Below are 19,430 nucleotides of genomic sequence, written 5' to 3'. Positions count from 1 at the left end.
TCTATCAGCTGTAGCCAGTACCAGCCAACCTGCATACAGAGAGGAAATGGTTGGTTAAATGTGTTGACAGTATAGTGTGATTCAGAGACAAGCAGCCAAGTTCCCTTGTACACTGCAAAATATTTCCATGGATGACTCAGGCTAGTGGAGTGGTAAAAGCCCTGGGATACACTTCCAGAAATCTGAGCAGCAGTGTGGATGTAATTACACAGGGTGGTGTGTAACTGTACACTGGGGATGATGGGAGGCAGGCATGGCAGTAAAGGTGTGGTGAAATCATGGTGATACTTTGAATTCCTTTCATATATTATGTCAGTGTTCATACATATAGCTTACAACCAGGATCTTCTAATCCAGTCACAAGCAGAGTTTAAACAGATTTTCAAGTTCATACTTTTGAGTAGGAACTTCTGAAAAATGTAAGGATTGCTATGTAATTGTTAATTTAATGTTAATGTATTAATAAATACCCTGTTTTACCCTGTGAGGATGTTTATCTACAGCTTAAAAAAATGAAATTCTTTCCCATGCATGTACATCTCAACTGTCCTGATAATTATGTCATTTGTTTAGACAATTTTGTTTTAAGTTAGAAGTTATATATACAGGTTGTATCTCTGTCTATACAGTACTTTCCATTTTTTTCTGGGATTTCATTTCGCTGATGCTGTAATTGCAAAAATAAAAAGGTGTGTTCAGAGTCTGGTTTTCAGAAGTGAACCCCTTGCCAGTTCCTAAAGCAAGAAGTGATTTTAGGAGTAAGTGGATGTTGTTAAAATACTGCGTATCTTTCTTTTTGCTGAATTCTCTTATGCTAGTCAGTTCATGAATCAGGATTTTGTGGTATATAATTTTAATTTAATTCAGTTATACTTCAACATGCTAGTTGCCTTTTTTTAAAATTCTCTGCAGAGGTTTCGTAACTATTCAACAATAAAATATCAGCCTTGGTAGAAACATCTGTGTATAGTTTCACAGTGAAACTATTTTTAGCAAAAGTCTGTTCTACAGGTGATTTCTACCTTTTTACTTTTCCCTTTCTACTGTAGAAACTATTGGGTTTTTTCACCTGGCCTATTATGGTGACTTGCTGCTGCTCCCCAAGAGAAGATCACCTTCTCCAAAATCTTGCTATTACCATGATGGGAATTAAACTCAAAGCAGGTTTTCTTGAACTAGCTGTGAAGTTTGTTGTTTCTGTTCCATACCTGAGAAAGATCCTATGCCCTCAGAGTATGTCAATAGTATTACTTGGTCTAATGAAAAATTATTTTCCATACAGACCCTAGCTAATCTTCTTTTCTTCAAGTCATCTCAGAGTAATGTCTTCTGCTTACTGATGCTCAGGTCATACTGAACTCCAGTTTTATTTAGTACCCTGTAGATCCAGAGCTCCCCTGCTAATAGTTTACAGTGCATGCTGATAGGCAGTTTTAAGAGGTAGCCCATATTGCTAGATTTAGGTATATGGAGAGAAAGCCTGTGCATCTTCTGATTCTTTGATAAGAAAATTTGAAGAAGAAATGGATCTGTTAATTTCCTTTGTTTCTACAGTGAAATTAAACTTAACCTTGATCCTATTCTGTGCCCTTTGATACTGGAGTGAGTTGTTTGCAGTCAAAACTGATAACAGTGAATTCATGTTGATTAAAAGAGAGAGAGGTATGTTTTTAATTAGATAGAAGAGCAACAGGAAATTAACAAAAGCTTGTTGGTTTGGTTATTATGGTACTGATATACGTTGCATCCAAGGGACAGCAAAACATTGCTATCCCAGTTATGCCGATCTGTATCAGCAACTGGTGTTCAATTAAACTGCCATATATTGCATAGGTGTCGTCTGTTTGGGGGAGTTTTTTATTGTATTTTTCCTCTTTTTTGAACAGAACACTTCTGCATTTTATATACTGACAGCTGTTCACCTGCAGCTGTTGGTTGGTTTGGTCTTTTTATGATCTGTTTTTATTTTCTCACTGTAAACATAATACATATGTTCTGTTAAAGCATATGAACAGTTTAGATGATATCTGTAGCATGGCTTGTTAAAAAGGCATCTATTATAATCCATTTATTGCACTACATTTTAAAACCAGCTGAGAAAAATAATCCTCTAAGATTATTTTGGTAGTTTCAGTCACATTAGTATAATGTCACAGAAGCAAAGTCTGTTATCAAAAAAGCAGCTAAGTTATAAAATGCTATAATAAATTGAATAATTACTTTTATTCTTACAGCTATTGAAATCTGTCTTTTGCTTTAGAACATACAGTTTGTTATAATCACAGGATCTTCCCCAGTAGCCTTCTAGAGAGTGAACACATTGTTAGTGATAGTTATTTTCACTTTACTGCTTTCAAAGTGCTGTTTTTTGGAATGTATAGAGAGAATACATTTTTTTAAAAAACTTAAGTGTAGAAAGAAAAGGACCTAGAGATAAAATTAAGACAGAAATCCAGTTATTCAATTTTTCAGTTCATCAAGCTTTGTTGAATTTTCATATTCTAGGCATGTTTATTCTATTGAGATTGTGCTCATCTAAAAAATGCAGTGACTTTTCCCTGGATGAGCTCCCATATGCATAGCACATTCAACAGTGTAAGACTTGTTGTGTTTGAGCTGAGATAAAAGTAATTCTGTGCCACTGTCCTTACTTGCTCATGTGTTTACATGGAACACAGTTCATGTGGAAAGGGATGTGATTTTATCAAAGTACAAATTGCATGGTTGGCGACTAATTTTACATAGGATTAGCAGGGTTGTATTTATTGCCCTTCTGTCTTTGTATAGGTTTCACTAACTGTGCTCAGACCAAATTCTGAATTTCTGCTTAGAGAAAATTGATGGCAGCAGTCCAACTTTTATATCATATTGTGTATTAATAAGTTATCTGTGTGCATGATGAAATAAAATTTTATAAATAAACACCTTTTAACTTTAGCTTTACAAGAGATGTGGTGATTTTGCTTTTTTGTTAGGATATATCACTTGTCACGTAACTACTGTGTTTAGTAGAACATACAAATGTAGAAAAATTTTATGGTTACAGATAATTAACACTAGCCTTTCTAGTGAAAACCTTCCTGGTTTTCAAGGTAAAAAGGTACTGAATCAAGCAATACTCTTGCTAATATAACAAACAAATATAATATAGTTCAAAGGGAAAAGCACCAGAAAAAAACCCCAGTTTCTCAAGACCGGCTTGAAATTTTTCTGGATACATGCACAAAAATGCACATACAGTTCTTACATACTTATATACTTGAAACTCATTTTTTCAGCTTTTATAGACCTTATCCAAGATGCATAGTAATAAAGGCTGAGTTAATTTTAAGTTACTCTGTTGATGGAAGAGCTCCTTTAAACCTTGTAGAAAGTCTTTAAAAATAATAAAAACACATTGTTCTTCAGACAGGGTGTTTTATAGTTTAGGATAAGCCTAGGCTGAGTAATAACCTGAAGCAGGTATTCTGTATTTTTCTCCAATTCCTATATAGATTGTTCTTTTGTTAGAGAGGATGAAACCTTTTTGTTCCTCTGTGCATCAGCAATGCTCAAATCAGCTCATGAGTCCTTTTTTAAAGCTAGGCAGAGGTTATCTTGTTTTGATTAATAAAAGCAATGCTTGCTATTTAAAAGATTATCTGCTTCAGCTGTTTATCAACAGGATAAGCAAAGCTATCAATTTCAGCTTTAGACAACTTGCAGATTAATAGTCAGGGCACTCATTTTCTTGTAGTAGTTTTAGCATTAACTTGATGTGGTAGAGCACAAAGAACAGTATCATTTACTGCAGCGGCAGCTAATTTTAGTGAGAACTGTGTCCTTCCCTACCTGTAAAAAACCTACTGTGATTTTAGCCTGAAAGCAGTTCCATTCTGCAAGTTAATCTTTCTTTGAAGCACAGAAAGATACTATCTGTTTCCTGAAGGACATAAACTGACAACACAAAGCTGGAGGACTTGTGTATGAGACTGGATAGAGAGATTTATAGCAGAAACAGAGAAGTGCAAATCAGTTCCTGGAGTGAAAAATGGCAAAAGTCTTAGGCATATAAAAAAAAAAAAAAAAGACAAAAAGACAGTCCAGGAAAAAGGATAGTTTAGTAGGTGCAAACAGACAGACTTTTGTGCAGAGCATAAATCATGGGGGGTGGTGAAACTGAGAATCAGGATCCTGGATTTTCTGTGATAAAACACAGAAGATTGGAATGAGAAAAGATAAAAAATCTGAATCTGGAGAGGTAAATTATGCCAACAACCAAGACTTGCAAAGATGTGAATTATGGAAGAAATAAATAATTATAGGTGTAGAAACAGTCAACAGAAATAAGTTATATTTCTACTTCTTCAGTATTTATAGCCATACTTTAGCCATGAGCTCTGAGGCTTCAGATTTCTGTTTGTTCTGTGTGCCTGTCGTTGGATATCAGCTGCAGCAGCCTGTTGCATGGACTCTTACATTACAGAGAGAATTTACATAAAGTTCTTCCAGCTTAATGAAGAATTGAGAAATGCTGGTTTGAAATTCTGTGTTTTGAATCAGAAAGTGTTTTATCTATTTTCTGTCTTGTTCCAAATCCAGCAACACAAGTGGCTGATTTTGAATCCTCTTAGCTTAGCTTCTATGGAAAGATTTTCTTTTTGACAGCTTCATTTTTCCAGAAGAGTGAAGCTGGTTTGTGAAGCCTTCATTACGGAAGATGATGGTTTCATTAAAGGTAGTTTCATTAAAGGCTTTCAAAATCATGCATTAGCTTTCTGCTGGACTTGATCAATGGGCAGTCAGTCTAGTGAAATCAAATTCTAATGAGATATTCCTAGTAGTTTCTGGCAGTATGGAGACATGCTTTGGAGCCAGCCTCCTAACTCTGGTCACTTCAGTGTGTTGAGCCTTGCTCTTAGATGAGAGTGGACCCCAAAGGGTAATTACACTTGCAATGTACAAAGGATCATGATCAACCTATTACAAATTCAGTGTCAACCTTTGCCAGATTTAGAGGTCTCTGAGCAAAGCTCTGAGACTGTGGAAAGTGGGAATGTGGATGGGGTTTGTAGTTGGTATTGCAATGGAGAAGGTGAATTATTAAGAATGCACCTCTAAATCTCGTCAGCGAGCAGTGCTTCAGGGAACAGCACATCTTCACTCACGTGTTACCTCTGTTCCATCAGTCACTCCTTGAATAGGCACTCCTTATAGAGTTATACCTTCCTTTCCTGCAATATTGATAAAGTGTTTTTAACTGTAGTTACCAAATAAGGTTGAATTTGCAAAGCACTGGTATTGATCTGGCATTGCATTGTCCATGGTACTTGCTGGCTGTCTCCTGTGATACATGTTCAGCTGCAGCCAAGCCATGATCTGAGCTGTCTGGTCCAACTGTCCATTCCTGACCTCAGTGCCTGCTCCAGAGATCGGATGCCACTGACAGCTACAGCTTTTTACCAACTGGGACGTGTTAGTTGCCTTCTGGAAGTGCATTTTCTAGTGCAGTTTCATCTGAAAAGGGTCCACTTCATTTGCTCTGAGACTAAACTAAAGCACAGTAAGGGAGGATGTTTGGGAGATTCACTTCAGAAGTGCATTTGTGCTCTAAAATAAATTCACAACATAAACACAACCAATATACCCTCTGTTTCAGCGGTGAGACACAGGAGAGGCTGGTACAGGCTGTACTTTCTCTGCCTTGAGTGAGAAGAGGTGTCATGCATGGGGAGTCAGTGAGGCACTGTGACTTCTGGGAACAAATGGGTGGTAGTGAATATTTGTGTCATGCCTTCCTTATCCTCCTCTTTCCGAGATAATGCAGGTTGTGACAGTGACAGTTCAGTCCATATATGTAAAGCACTGCGTAAATACATAATCCATCTAATATAAAAGGAACATTATATTTTGTATTGGTTTTATTTTGACGTAAGCTTATGTTCTGTTGTCAAGAATAGTGCATGTGAGCTTTAAGAGCTTTTTATTACGAAACATTTCAGAATTGTTCTGTGTAGATTGAAGTAGGAAACAAAATTGGAGTCTCTTGTAGAATTGAAGGAAACAAGACGGAAAGGAAGCCTGGAAACTCACTGCACTTCACCTGCTGCCCAAACCAGCAATGACATGTCAATGTGGTGTTCTTAACTTTTTCTCCCTGATCTTTCTTGCAGGCATTTCAATGACAGAGATTTCTCGATATTCACGGATATTGTACAGCACTTCTTAGCCATCGCTGAAGTTGCACATGTTCCCCACTATATAACCAAGACACTGCTCGTTGCAAATTAAGTCCACTAGTTTTTTTGCTTGCTAGTCTAGACACAGAAAAAAATTTGTCTTTGCTCTTTCAGAAGCCTCTTCTTTATTTGAACATTTCTCAATAGGTTCTATAAACCCAAAGACTTTATTTAGGGCTACTATAATTTATCTTTTGACTTCTAACAGAATATATTAAGAAAAGGCAATTTTCTATTTCTGTAACTTCCCACTGATTAATAATGCTTTGCATAAAATGAATGTAATGGGGGAACCTCATGTAGCATATTTTGTGTTTATTTATAAGGGATTGAATTGTAATCAGACATTATGAACTTGGGTTTTTTAGAGAAAAGAAAGGATATTTGCTCCCTCCATGAAATGAGAGTTTATGTATATATATTTTTAAAAAATTAGGTAAAAGATAGATCTAGAGTATACCTCTCTTATGTGTGAAAAAAATTTCTGAAGATATTTTGTGAAGCAATGCAAAAAAATAAACTCCTTTTTCTGAGAATGAGGAATAGTACATACTTTACTGTACTATTTAATTTAGAGTACCATGACAATTTCTTGAAAAATTGTTCAAAGAACCCATTCTAAACTTATCTAGTAAGAAGACTCATACTCACGGTTTTGGAATCATTGTGTTGATGTTTCATGCTTCCCACATAATCTTACAAAGTTTGACTTCTTCCTTCTTAGGAAAAGTTTTATTTTTCAAGAGATATCACTGCAAGGATATTATAAAACTACCATGAATGTTTTGTATTGATGGATAAAATATGCATGCTCCCAGATAGATGCCTTTTCCGAGAGGAATGAAAAATGTTTTGTAACTTTGGCATTTGGTTTTACAGTTTTTTATCTTATAGCAAGTGGGATGTGAAGAAAAATACTGAACCACACGGGTTTTAAGTGATCATTATACATTATTTTTTGTGGCAGTGGAGTCTCAGTGCCCCAATCAAGGCCTCAAGCTGCTTTACACCGTCACTCTAATATGGAGGCAAAACAGAGGCACACTCTGCCCAGGTGACCCTTTTATCTGAGGTTCTGACAAGGCCACAGGTGCCTGAAGCGGGTGTTTGGATATGTTGGGAAGTATGTTTTGGCAGGTGGTTTAACAATCGCACAAGCCCTAGTTGCCAGCTATCTAGCTGATACCAGATATAGAGATAGGCATTATCTCTAATGCCTATAAAAGCACATAATGCTTTGGCATCTCTAATGCCAAATAAAAGAACATATTAGGTTTTTTAAATATAAAGAAAGTAGTTAGGATATAGTGTATTGCTGAGTAAATGAATGAGCAGTTTAACGAAACCAAAATAACAACTTGTCTTGTGTTTGCACGGCACAGTCCAAGAGTTAAAGGCAAAACCTAATAATTTTTTTATTTATTTTGTTTTAGAACGTCAAGCATGTACATCTATGGCTGGCTCCAGCATCCTTCTCTCCAACGTGGCTGGGATCAGCAAAGAGCTGATCGAACTCCAGCACCTCATCCAGTTCCCAGAGGAGGTTGCCAGCATTCTGACCGAGCAGGAGCAGGAGCTCTACCGGAAAGTCTTACCCATTGACTACCTCTGCTTTTTAACCAGGGATTTGGGTAATGCTGAATGTCAAAGCAAGCTGCCATCTCTTAAGGCTTCCATATCTGCTACTATTCTTTCTTCTCCCAATGGTGAACATAATGCTGTAGAAGATCTTGTGACAAGGTTTAATGAGGTAAGGGTTATTACCTGTTATGTGGTTAGTTATTTCCTTTATCTCTCAGAGCTGAATTTAGCAGTAGTGACAGATTTTTAAAATGTAAGTTAAGATGACCAGGGATTTAGCTAAATAACTTGCACTGAATTGAATAGGAGTTATGTGACCAGTTTACTCAGTGAGTTTGGAAAACAGCAGCCCAACCTTTTCTTGCACATTGTAAAATAAACATGAAGAAAAAATTACAGACTTCTACTTCTTTGTATTTATACTGACAGTATGGGGTACAGTTTCAGTCAGTTTATTATTTTGTTTAGGAGCTGGAGTTCTATTTATTTGTTTTGGATTTTTGTAGACTAAGCATGACTTAGGAGTCAGCACAGAAGTATTATAAACTAGAATTTTCTGTATTCTCTGTAATATAAGTACACTAATCTGCACTATTTATTTATTTAATCACTGTGTGTGTCTTCGTGAATGTCCTTATACAAAGAAGTGTGACTTGGCAGGACACATTTTCACAAGCCAAATCTTGAGTTCTTTATTAAGATTTTAATTTATTTTTACTAAAGTGATCTTCTGATGAGAAATAGAAATAATAGAAAATTGATTGAGGATTCAGAAAACTGTAAAAAAAATCCACCCAAACCAGAAAAAAAACAACTAAATCTCAGATTTTAGCTGCAGAAACATGGAACAATTTTTTTTATTTTTTTTTTGTGTGTTAACCATGTGCGATGTTAGCAGTTTCTAGATTCATAGAAGTGCAAGAAAATGAAGATAAATTTGACTTAAAGCTCTGTTAGTTTGCTGTTCACTGCATTCTTATGGTTTAATAGGGGATGAAATTCTGCAGGTAGCAAAAAAAACCCAGCATAAAATTTGGAAGATGGAGAAGAATGTGTATTAATCCCCAGTGAACTTCCTGATTCCTGGGCAAAGAAGAATCAGTGAGTGAATATTTAGCATGTTTTGAAGTGTTCCTGACTCTTACACGTTATTAAGATTTAGCAACTAAAATAGTGTAAATACATTGTCTTCTCTCACCTCATTCTGTGATGGGAGCATACATAAAAGTTGCAACTGCAATATCCAGTCTTTAAACAGAGCCTAAAAATAGTTTAAATTAGCTCTAGTTATAGTATTTAAGAAAACACTGTGGCTGGTGCATTGCTGGAGAGGAGTCTAGCTGCTGACCCAGCTAGGACACTCCTTCCTGTGGTGCTTCTCTTACGGTGATCACCAGAGTGAGGCCAGTGGAAAAAAGGTGCAGTGTCAAGCTCTAGTATGACCTGAGTGAGGTCACAACGCCAGAGCAGTTTCTAGAGGACATGCTGCAGTTGCTGTACCAATTAGAATGACCATCGTTGTGTTCTGACATTGAGGAATCACAGGATTGAAGAGCAAGTAGATGGTGAAGTCTTGTCAGAAATGTCTAGTCTGTTCCATACCAATGAGAATTTTAGTGTTAAAGATGCTTTTTGATAAAATAGTCAACATTATCTTTTAGCCTTAGAGGTTTGTGACTTTGCGGTTTTTGTAGTCTGTCATTACGTGTTTGATAATGCTACAGGATAGTTTTTTATGTCATTTGAATTAATTCCTAAATATTCAGTGCATAGATTCTATGGTATTTAGTGAAATAGATTATTTTAGGTATAATCTGGAATAACTTTTTAAAAACATAGATGTTATATGTTTAAACGGAGTTATTGTACATTACTTACTGCTTGTAATAAATCACTGTTTTGCTATATGCTTTATCTTGTGGTGGAGTATATCAGTTGCCATAGCCAATCACCAGCATGAACTTTCAAAATGTCTTTGTTTATAAATGGCAAGAAAATTCTTGTGCAAAGAGTCATGATTTTGTTGGCAAAACTCAGTGAGCACTTGCTGATTTTTTTGGCATTGCCTATAGAATTACTGAAGTGTATTTATAATGTGGGAGCCAAAATTACTTTTAGGATGACAGGCTTCTGATACATAATGGGGAAAAAACAATTCCATGCCATTGTTCTGTTAAATAACAATTATATTACTTAGAGGATTTTTCATAAAGCAGTATGCTTTTTAGTATTTTTTCTGACAGTACATATTAATGAGGAACACTTTATAACACTTGTTTAAAATGTCAGTCGATATATCATGAAGATTTTGGGCTACATGCATTCAGTATCACCAACTGTAAATAAAGTCTGTAGTCTTTAAAGTTTGATTAAAACTGTAGTTGCATGACAGTGGAGTCTTGGGCGCAGCACATATTTATTGGTGAGACACAGCTGATGCTTCATTTGCTGCTAATAATATCAAATTGATCATAGAGTCTTTTTAGAGCAAGGCAGTAGACCAAGCAAAAGACAGATATTCTTTCTTTTAATAAATCTAATTAAAAGCTGATTCTGAATTAGTGACCAGTGTGGGAGGATTAGTGTGAAATATAGTGACATCTACCTTTACTTAACTATTGGCTTTGGGATTCTCTAAGACTGTGCACTTAGTAATAGTAGTAATATATTTTTCTGCTCTGATAGAGCCCTGACTACAAGAAGTTTAGTTTCCGTGGATGTAAAACTGTGGGAAGAAAGTGTTAAGGAGATTCTGCAGTTAGCAGAGACTTGGTAGCTGGGAATAAATTAGGAAAACAGTACCTAAGTGTGTTTCAGGACCCTGAGAACTGTAACTTGCTTTTTTCCATCTTTCCTTGTGGCCTACCATGACTTCCTCTTCTTCATTTAGTTCTTTTCTCTGATTCCTGTATGACATGAGTTCACCCTGCTGCTTTGCCTTCAGCAGTGTGGTCTTTACTCAGTATCATATGCCACAGTCTTCCTGGGATTCTGTTTCTTTTTCTGTATCTTTACCCTCCCAGGCTCTTGCACCTTTATAGCTTTTACTTGCACTGACTCTTCTGCCTCTCACCATCAAAACAACCACAGAAACACAAGTCCAATGTACATGTTGTAAATATTTGTGTAAACATTTAAAATAATTTCAATCATTGCTTTATATAAACATGAAAAAAGTCTCTTGTAAGCTGATCTTTCTGGCTACATCTTCAAGTAAAAGAGGAGGAATAAAACTTAAAACAAATGAAACATTTCATTTTCCATGCTGAGATATGCATACAAATCAAATGTGATGTCATAGATCGAAAGCTGCACCAGACTGAAAGATCATTCAAACAGCTGACTGAAGGCAGTCCCACTACTGAACTAAAAATGCAAAATAAGAAGTTGAATACATAAGGTGGTTTTTATAAAGATATAATTGCTAAAAAATAAGCTAAGAAGGTAAAAAAATTAGAACCACTCCAGTATAGCAGTGCTACGGGGCTGGGTTCATCATTCACTAAGTGATTCTCATATTCAGTAAAGTCAATTAAAAATATGACTATTTAGGACACTTAGAGATGATAGTTTTATTTTTAATGGTTTCATTTTGTAAGTTTTTTTTCATTGTTCATTCAAAACACAAAATTAAACCTCACTAGCAAAACAGAGACATATCATTTTACTGAAATAATGGAATGTAAATAAATATTGTACTCTGTCTCTTAGTTCAGCATTTTTTTGCAATGCCTAAATGGGTTTGCATAATGCTTTTAAAAAGACTATGTTTGTACAAATATCAGACTGTTTCCAGTCCTTGTTTGGAATTGTGTTTAATCAGATTTAAAACGGTAAATGTTCTCTGTAAGGTTATATAATTTCACTCAAGCATGTAAAGTAAACCATCTGTGCATAAGATACGCAATTTAAAATACTCAGATTTTAAAAACACACCTGGAAATTATGCTGCATATTATACAAAAAGCCAACAAAATTTTAATAATTAAACTTCAATGAAACCCATGTAAAAAACTCCAGTTCTGTGCTATACGCTGTGATCCTTATATTCATCAGTAAGCACTGATAGGTTTGTGCACAGTTAGCAATGCAAGGGAACTTATTACAGCCAGCTATTAGTGCTAATGCTGCATGCTGCTAGTGGGTTTTTATTATCCTTTAAAGGGAGAAATTGGACTATACTGGTACACTAAGAATTGTGCTTTCAAGCAAGATAATGGATGCTTTTCCCTCTGCCATAAATACCACATGATATCTGATAAGAGTTATTTTTACATGGATTTTTTCATGTTCTTCAGATTTTACTTAAATTTTTTTTTTAACAAAATTATTAAAACCAGAATGATTTGATTAAATAGCATAGATTGCTATGCTTATCCTTTGGATACCTGAAGAATCATCATCTTGTTTTGCATTCAGAGACTTTTCACACACAGACTTCAGTTCATCAGTATTAAAATTTCTTGCTCCAATGTAGTCGGTACTTAAATCAACTACTGTTTGTTATAGAAAGATATCATGGCTAATTTTTATGTTAGGTGTTGAGAAGGTATGTACTATAATCTTGGTAAACCAAATGATTTGTTTGCTAGCAATGGTGTTAAACTTCAGACACAGATCTGTGTTAGCAACTTTCATCTCTGAAAGCTGCATCTCTCAAGAATTTTGAAGTTCCTAAAGAAGTTATATAAAAATAGAAGACATCGTTTCTTCTATGTAGCATCACTCACTGAAGTATGTAGCTTGGGAACTGCTGTAAAAGCCTTAAAAACTTAAGCACTTGGGAAATGAGTGTAAAACACTACAAATGACAAAATACTGCACTTTGTAGGTGGAGATTGTTAATAGTTTTCTCCCTCAATACCTATCACCACCGCATTTACATTCTGATAAAATATAAACAATAAATTCATTCCTGTTTAAAAAAAATCATGTAATACATTCTCTAGCAGCTGTGTAGAGGATAGTAAAGAATTATATATATGTACATATGTATATATATGTATATATATATGTATGTATATGAATTTGTATAATCTTGAGTATTAGAAGAATAAAATAAGAGAATGAGTAAATAAAATCCATGACAAATTTAGGGATACAGTTAATAATTCAACTAAGCACTGTTCCTTCCTGTGTACTACATGTAGCAGGGCTCCCGTAGAGTCCTGTAGGTTACACTTGAAAAGACTTTAAGGTCATGTACCATAACTTGAGGATCAAATTCCATCATGGGAGGACGCTTTTACGTCCTTCAGATTTTATTAGTAAAAGCGTCAGTAATAAGCTCTGTCCTGCCCCTGACAAATTGGGAGACTTTTGCCTGCATAGAGACTTGAAATCAGTGGTAGTTCAGTGATTAGGTAATCAAAAACATAGGCTCATGATTATTTTAATCACTGGTGTAGATTTTCCATGTTTAAAAGTAAAAAAAAAATTAATGCTGAGTTATAATATACCTTTCCAAATGCATTAGCAATATCTAACTTGAATTTATTTGAAATTTTTGATCAAAGTAAGAGAAGCCTAAAAACCTTAAAAAAAAAATTCATTGAAAAGAATAATTTTTAGTGCAGTTAAAATAATAAGGGATGATTTAAAAAGATAATTTCAGAAAACATGAAACTGTACAGATCTTTTTGTCCTACTGTACTTGCAAACACTGCTCAGTACAGCTTGCGTTACCCAGACATCTGATGCAGGTCCTGTGTGTTCAGATTTAGATTTGAGGGAGACTCCTGTAATTCTGAAAATTTGCAAATGAGGCTACTCTACTATGTGTCTGAAATTAATTCGGCACAATGTTCTCAGTGCTCCCCTGTATTAGGGTACCAGAAAATATTTAAATCTTAACTAAGTATGTATTTGATTGGATTTTGCTTGTTTAGTGCGCAATATTACTATGCAGTAATCCTGAGGGACACTCATTTTTATCCATCTGAATGAAAAGACTGGTGTTGTTATCAACTTGTTTAAGTGGATCGTGTTTTAATTTATTACTTTTCTTGTGTCTTGTAATCATGTGGATTATAGTAACGAAGCCAGGATACATTTTCTCATGCTTTTCAGACTCATCATCAGTGCAGCGGAAATCTAATTATAGGTTTGCTGTGGTGACTTCTGTTCTGAAGGGAGTTTAAAATGAGTTATGTAAACAGAACTATGTAAGTCAAGTGTGAAAAAAAGTAAACTAAGGAAATAATGATTACTGTGTTGATATATACATTGTGATCTGACGTTAAAGTGCTATCTAACACAAAAACGTGGTCCAAAAAGCTTTACTGCTCAGTCTGAGAGATATTTGCAATGTATTTTGGTCTCCTTGGCAAGGCTAATGCTGTGCAGTCTTTTGGCTGGGCTGTGCTGTCTGTGGTCCCAGCGCTACTTCAGACATTGCCTGAGTTGTGTAGCAGCAGTGTAGTGTAGTGGCAGCTTGATAACTAGGCAGCTGGCTGCCTGGTGGTGCTTCATCCTCAGGTGAGCTGTTCCTCGGGGGTGATGCAGCTGGGGAGGTAGCTCTGCAAGCCAACCAAGAGTGAGCTGTTCTGTATCCAGCTGGCTGAAGTGTCCAGAAGTCAGAGCCTGCCAGGGTGGAGCTTTCCTTTGCTTCCTTCCTCCTGCTAGGAAAGCCCTGATTTTAGTGACAGAGAAATTGTGCCACTTCAAAATACTGTCTGGGCTATTTGCTTGTCAAAGTGGAAGAAACAGGATTCTGAATTCAACTTTCAGGTGAATTCCATAGCCACCAAGAAATAAGTACATATGCAGAGTTGCTCTCTGCTTTTGTTCTGTGTGAGGTGCATCTAGCTCAGGTGTACACGGACAGCATCTGAGTCCCACTTCTAAACTTTGAATGAAGATCTTGACAAATTTGTTATTTCTTGAATACTATCTATGCAGAGGAAGCTCATGCATCCCAGGCAGCAAAAATTTAGTATATGCATTGTCAGGTATTTTGGGGATCCAGTGGCAGCTACACAGACATTTGAGAATGTCAGTGATTATGGAGGCATACCTTTGAGGATATACTGTGCACTCCTCACACAGTTATCAGTAAATCACAAAATTAAAGGTATGTTTACTGAATGATGTTTAATAAGTGTATGTTTTAATTAATACGCTTACATTTCCTCTGAGCTGTCATTCATGGTTTTTCCTGAAGATTGCAGTCCTTTCAACTCACCTGCATTTCAGTGCTGTTTGTACATCAGTTATTTTAGCTGTGACCATTATGAGTAAACACCTCAAATTAATGTCAAGCTATTCCAGTATGCATTTACTGAAGAGCTTTTGAATATTGTTCTTCATTATAAAGTTCTTGGGTCCATCGGTTCAGTCTGCCAGGGCAGAATAAAATCTTCAGGGAGTTCAGAGCTGGGAAGTGACCTCAGCCAGCTGAGATTCAGCTTCAATTTTCTGCACCTTTAAAGCCCATTGATTCAACCAGATCTCCCACCTTCAAAACTTCTATAAGAAAAATCCCCCAGGCATTTTAAGTGGAAAACCGATAGTTCTGCTTATTAATTTGGTGTTTGTTTCCTAGCTGGGCTTCAGGACCACCTTTAACTTTTGAGAAAGGCCTGCATTGTGCTGTTATCTGACTGAACTCTTTCCCTTTCCATCTGTCTTCACTAAAAAAACTAGGAGTAGAAAACTGTTGCAGATGTTAGGCACAGCACTCAGCAAAAACCTCACTGAATGAAAAGGGATGACCTTTGTGCCCAGCTCCTTTCCTCTACTCCCTTCTTTCTGACAGTACTGTTGCATTTTAATCATCTCAGTTCTCATCTCACTGATGAATTCTCCCAAGAAATCAGTTTTGGGGTACAAGGCTAATACATGTTTTGAGAAGCCCATAATTCCCTTTTCTGGGTTCTGTATGATACATTCAGATTAATCAATCAACAGTCTCTGAATATTTAACAGAAAAACTTTATAGACACTTGATGCTCTTCTGAACCACCAGTAAGGTCAATTTATACTCCTGGCTACTGCTAGATATTCTATAAAAGTCAAAACAGTCTGTAGCATATGTAGAGGAACCATTCTGTTCCATTCCTAAATTCAACATATAAAACAACATGAATGAAATTTTCCATTATCTCCATCTGACTGAAGTATCCCAGTCTGCTCCTCACACTTTCCCTGATCTCCAGGAAAAATGAAAATATGGAAGTTTCTAAAGCAGGCATGTTCACTGTTTATCAGGAGTGGATTGTATTTTTAGATGCTCAGTTCTCTCCCCTGATTCTGCCCAAACTGTTATATCTACCTTTGCCCATTCTGTTTTAAAATTTAGAGATTCAGACACTTTATTTTTCTTTCTTGTTTAGTGGAAGATTCTTTAAATATTTTCTATTCTTCCAGTAAGTCTATTGTTGTCCTGCAAGAGGAGTGAGCATAAACTTCATGGTGCCTTTTGTACTCTTTTTTTGCTTGTACATGTGCATACAGTATCTGGAGGCTGCAAAGGCTTGTTCATGTTGCCATTTATCATTTTTTGTTTGCTTTTACAGATTGTTTGTAAGAGTTCATCATAACTGTTTATAGCAGTCCTAAACTCTCTATTAAATAAAATTTCAACAAGTGGTTGCCCTAGTTTCAAGGTTTCCTCTTAGTGGGGAGTCTGAAGTCAATTGCCTTTTTAGACATTCTTTCTCAGTTTTGATACTGTTTTCTCCTGATCATTACATCTTTACTATCTTAGATTAAAACATATATGTTTAAAATTATATTTTTCTTTAAAATGTTTAAAATCATATTAATCAAACTGTCATTACCACACTTGGTATTTCATACCAAACAAATATTGGGGATTTTTTGTGTGATTGCATGTTTAGCATTTGCATTCCCTAAGAGAGCCGTTTCTGGAAAATGGGAATAATGTCCAAAAACAACATGTAATTTTATTCCAGCATACACAAAGAAATCTATGCCAACCCTGAATTACAGACCTGACTGTTTTGTTTCACAATTTCTGATTTCTAATGAATTTATTTTATTACCTTTTTATTCTGGTTTTGCCCTTACTTGACCCCTTTGTCATGCAGTGCTCTGGTTTGTTTTTTTTAATTTTTCCATACCTTCATGCTCTTCAGGTATGCACTTCTTTGTTGATTCAGGTTTTATATTTTAGGAATAACCAATTGAACACTTCAAATAAGATTTCATCTGAATTCAAATTCTCATTCTGAGCTGCTGCAGTGGTTAGTCTGTTGTCCCCTGATCCGCACCTCCTCTTAAAGCATCCCCATAGTCATGCTACTCATTCCTGAGTATGTCCTCCGTGAATTAATTTTTTCAAGAATTCAGTCCTAAAAATGCGATATTTCTTTTTTTTTTTTTTTTGTACAAACATATATATTGCATATATTGTAATATATGTCTCTCATCTGGACATTTCTCATGTATTGCTCTTGATTGATTTGGGCATCAGGAAGGTTAAATAGTAACTTAGATTATTCATAGTCTTTGACAATTCTCCCTCAGGAGTGGGAGGGTTAGAACACTGAGTCTGTATGGGCTTACCTAAAGGGAAATCCTATATATTTTCAGTGGGTTTCTTTTTCCTGCTAGTACTAATGCATTTACATTTCATTTCACATGCTTGGTTTTTAAAACAAAAGTCTATGCCTCCTGAGGGGTGAACTAGCATTTTCTAATTTTTATAAGCACCTCCTCACACTGGTATTGTCTGTAAACACTTGCATCCTTCAGGACCAAAGAATGGAACTCAGTGTCAGTAAACAAATCACGTTTATTACCCCCTAAGTGTTTACAGAATGACAAAAATCAAGCCTCCAGAGAGTCATATTGTAAAAAGAAACAGTTGGTTTAAATTAGGTTTCCATGTGAAATATAGCTACTTTTTATGAATGTTGTGGGAACATAAACTGGAAAGACAATCTGCACACTGATAAAATGAAGATTTGATTTTTATTTGTTTAAATGCAAACAGAGTCACGTACTAAGTTGATTTCTGATTCTGGCATTAATTAATCATCAAACAGAAGTTGGTCATATGGTCACACTTAGGAAGGTGGGGGGTTTCTTTGTTTACTTCATTTGTGATCATGCAAACAGATAATGTGAACTACTTTAAATGATCAATGCATGTAGGAATTTGCAAATTTGAGCATTAAGAAATCTACCAGTTTTGTGAAATTAACCAAAACAAAAAGATTCCAGTTTATCAACTTTTACTGTCCGTGTTGAAAAAACAAGAGTCATTCAGTGTGAGGCTGAGAGTTGTAAGCCATGTAAATGAGAATTTACACTGCAGATCTCTCTGGCAGCTTTAGAAACCAGCACTAGCTTAAGCTATCCATTTTTTTCTGTGGCCTCAACGCATATTCAGAATATCTTATATTAAGATGCAGTAGTTATTTGTTTAATATAAGTTTTTCTGGAGTAGTTAATAAATTAACTGCTGTAATGGGAATATGTCTCTGTGTAAGTTGTGTTTGCAATGCATATGTGATTTGCATATGTGATTCCACCTATACACCATGAGCGTATAGGTGGAATTTTGTCTGATAACCTCCTGATGGAAAAAAAAACCCAGCAAAAACCTCCACATTATCTGTCAAGTATACATGAATGCTCCAAGTGACATTGCTTTGATTGTCTGTACTGTCTGGTTTATTTTACAAGGTGAGCTCGTGGGTTACCTGGCTGATCCTGACTGCAGGTTCTATGGAGGAGAAACGAGAAGTCTTCTCATATTTAGTACATGTGGCAAAATGCTGCTGGAATATGGGCAACTACAATGCTGTTATGGAATTTCTGGCAGGGCTAAGGTACTGGCAACTCTTTTTTCTAAATGGCTTTTCAGTGATGGATTACACTTCAGCCTCTGTTAAGCAGATGTCTCTGGAGAACAATGAATTAAACAGAAATCTGTGGCTAAATCACATCATCTCACAGTGACTTTCTAGTAATCCCTTCTGGAAAAATGAAGCATGCTAAACGCTTTTTTTTCTCAAAATGCGTTTGGAGACTCTTATCAGTTTTCATGGTATGTGCTGAATATGTTGCATTAGAAAACATCTTTCTTTTTTTTTTTAATAGAAATTTTTTAAATATGAGAAGAAAATGGGAAAGCAGTTGTGGTTTATCTAGTGAGCTACAACTAATGTAACTTGGGGTAGGAGTCTCCAGGACACAAGTGAAACATAATTGTGGTGACATTCTAAAAGGATCAGTTTTAAATGTAAAAAAAAAAAAAAAATCAACCCCAAAAGAACTAAAAAACCCCAACAAAACCAAACAGCCAAATCTGGTTTTTAATCCCTCCATTAACTGATACAGAGGGATGTTGGGATCTCAGGTTGTTGTGGTCTTATATAGAAGGACCTGCAGTATCTCCAGGAGAAAGAGAGTGTAGGGGGTTAAAGACAGTTCACTGCTTGCTTCCCTAGGGAATTACAGATTCCCCGTGCAGGGCTGGGTGAGCCAGAAAGCAGTGCCTTGGGACTGGCAGTTCACAGGGCAGCAAATGGGACTGAATGAGGAAGAGTTAAGATCAGATTTCCCTTCTCTTAGCTTTAACCCTCCTTGTATGTAGTGTTTGTGTAACAAAGCTCTAAAGCATTGCTGTTTTTTGTGGTTTAGTAAGGACTCTGATCGAGC

The 19,430-nt window shown here is 35.9% G+C and overlaps 1 protein-coding gene across 3 annotated transcripts in view; it reads left to right on the top strand.

Moving 5' to 3' along the window:
• PLCE1 (phospholipase C epsilon 1) overlaps positions 1–19,430 on the top strand; it is a 149,727-nt gene that overhangs the window by 85,889 nt on the left and 44,408 nt on the right. For all 3 annotated transcript variants that reach the window (XM_039380246.1, XM_027743126.2, XM_039380245.1), the window contains exons 4-5: positions 7,652–7,968; positions 18,453–18,598. In XM_039380246.1, the coding sequence (XP_039236180.1) occupies positions 7,652–7,968; positions 18,453–18,598 (463 nt within the window). The remainder of the gene's footprint in view (positions 1–7,651; positions 7,969–18,452; positions 18,599–19,430) is intronic.

Source organism: Pipra filicauda, unplaced genomic scaffold (assembly GCF_003945595.2).
Source record: "Pipra filicauda isolate LSUMZ 115617 unplaced genomic scaffold, ASM394559v2 scaffold190_size1978887_pilon, whole genome shotgun sequence".
In the NCBI taxonomy this organism is placed as follows: domain Eukaryota; kingdom Metazoa; phylum Chordata; class Aves; order Passeriformes; family Pipridae; genus Pipra; species Pipra filicauda.
This window is presented reverse-complemented; position numbering and strand designations above follow the sequence as displayed.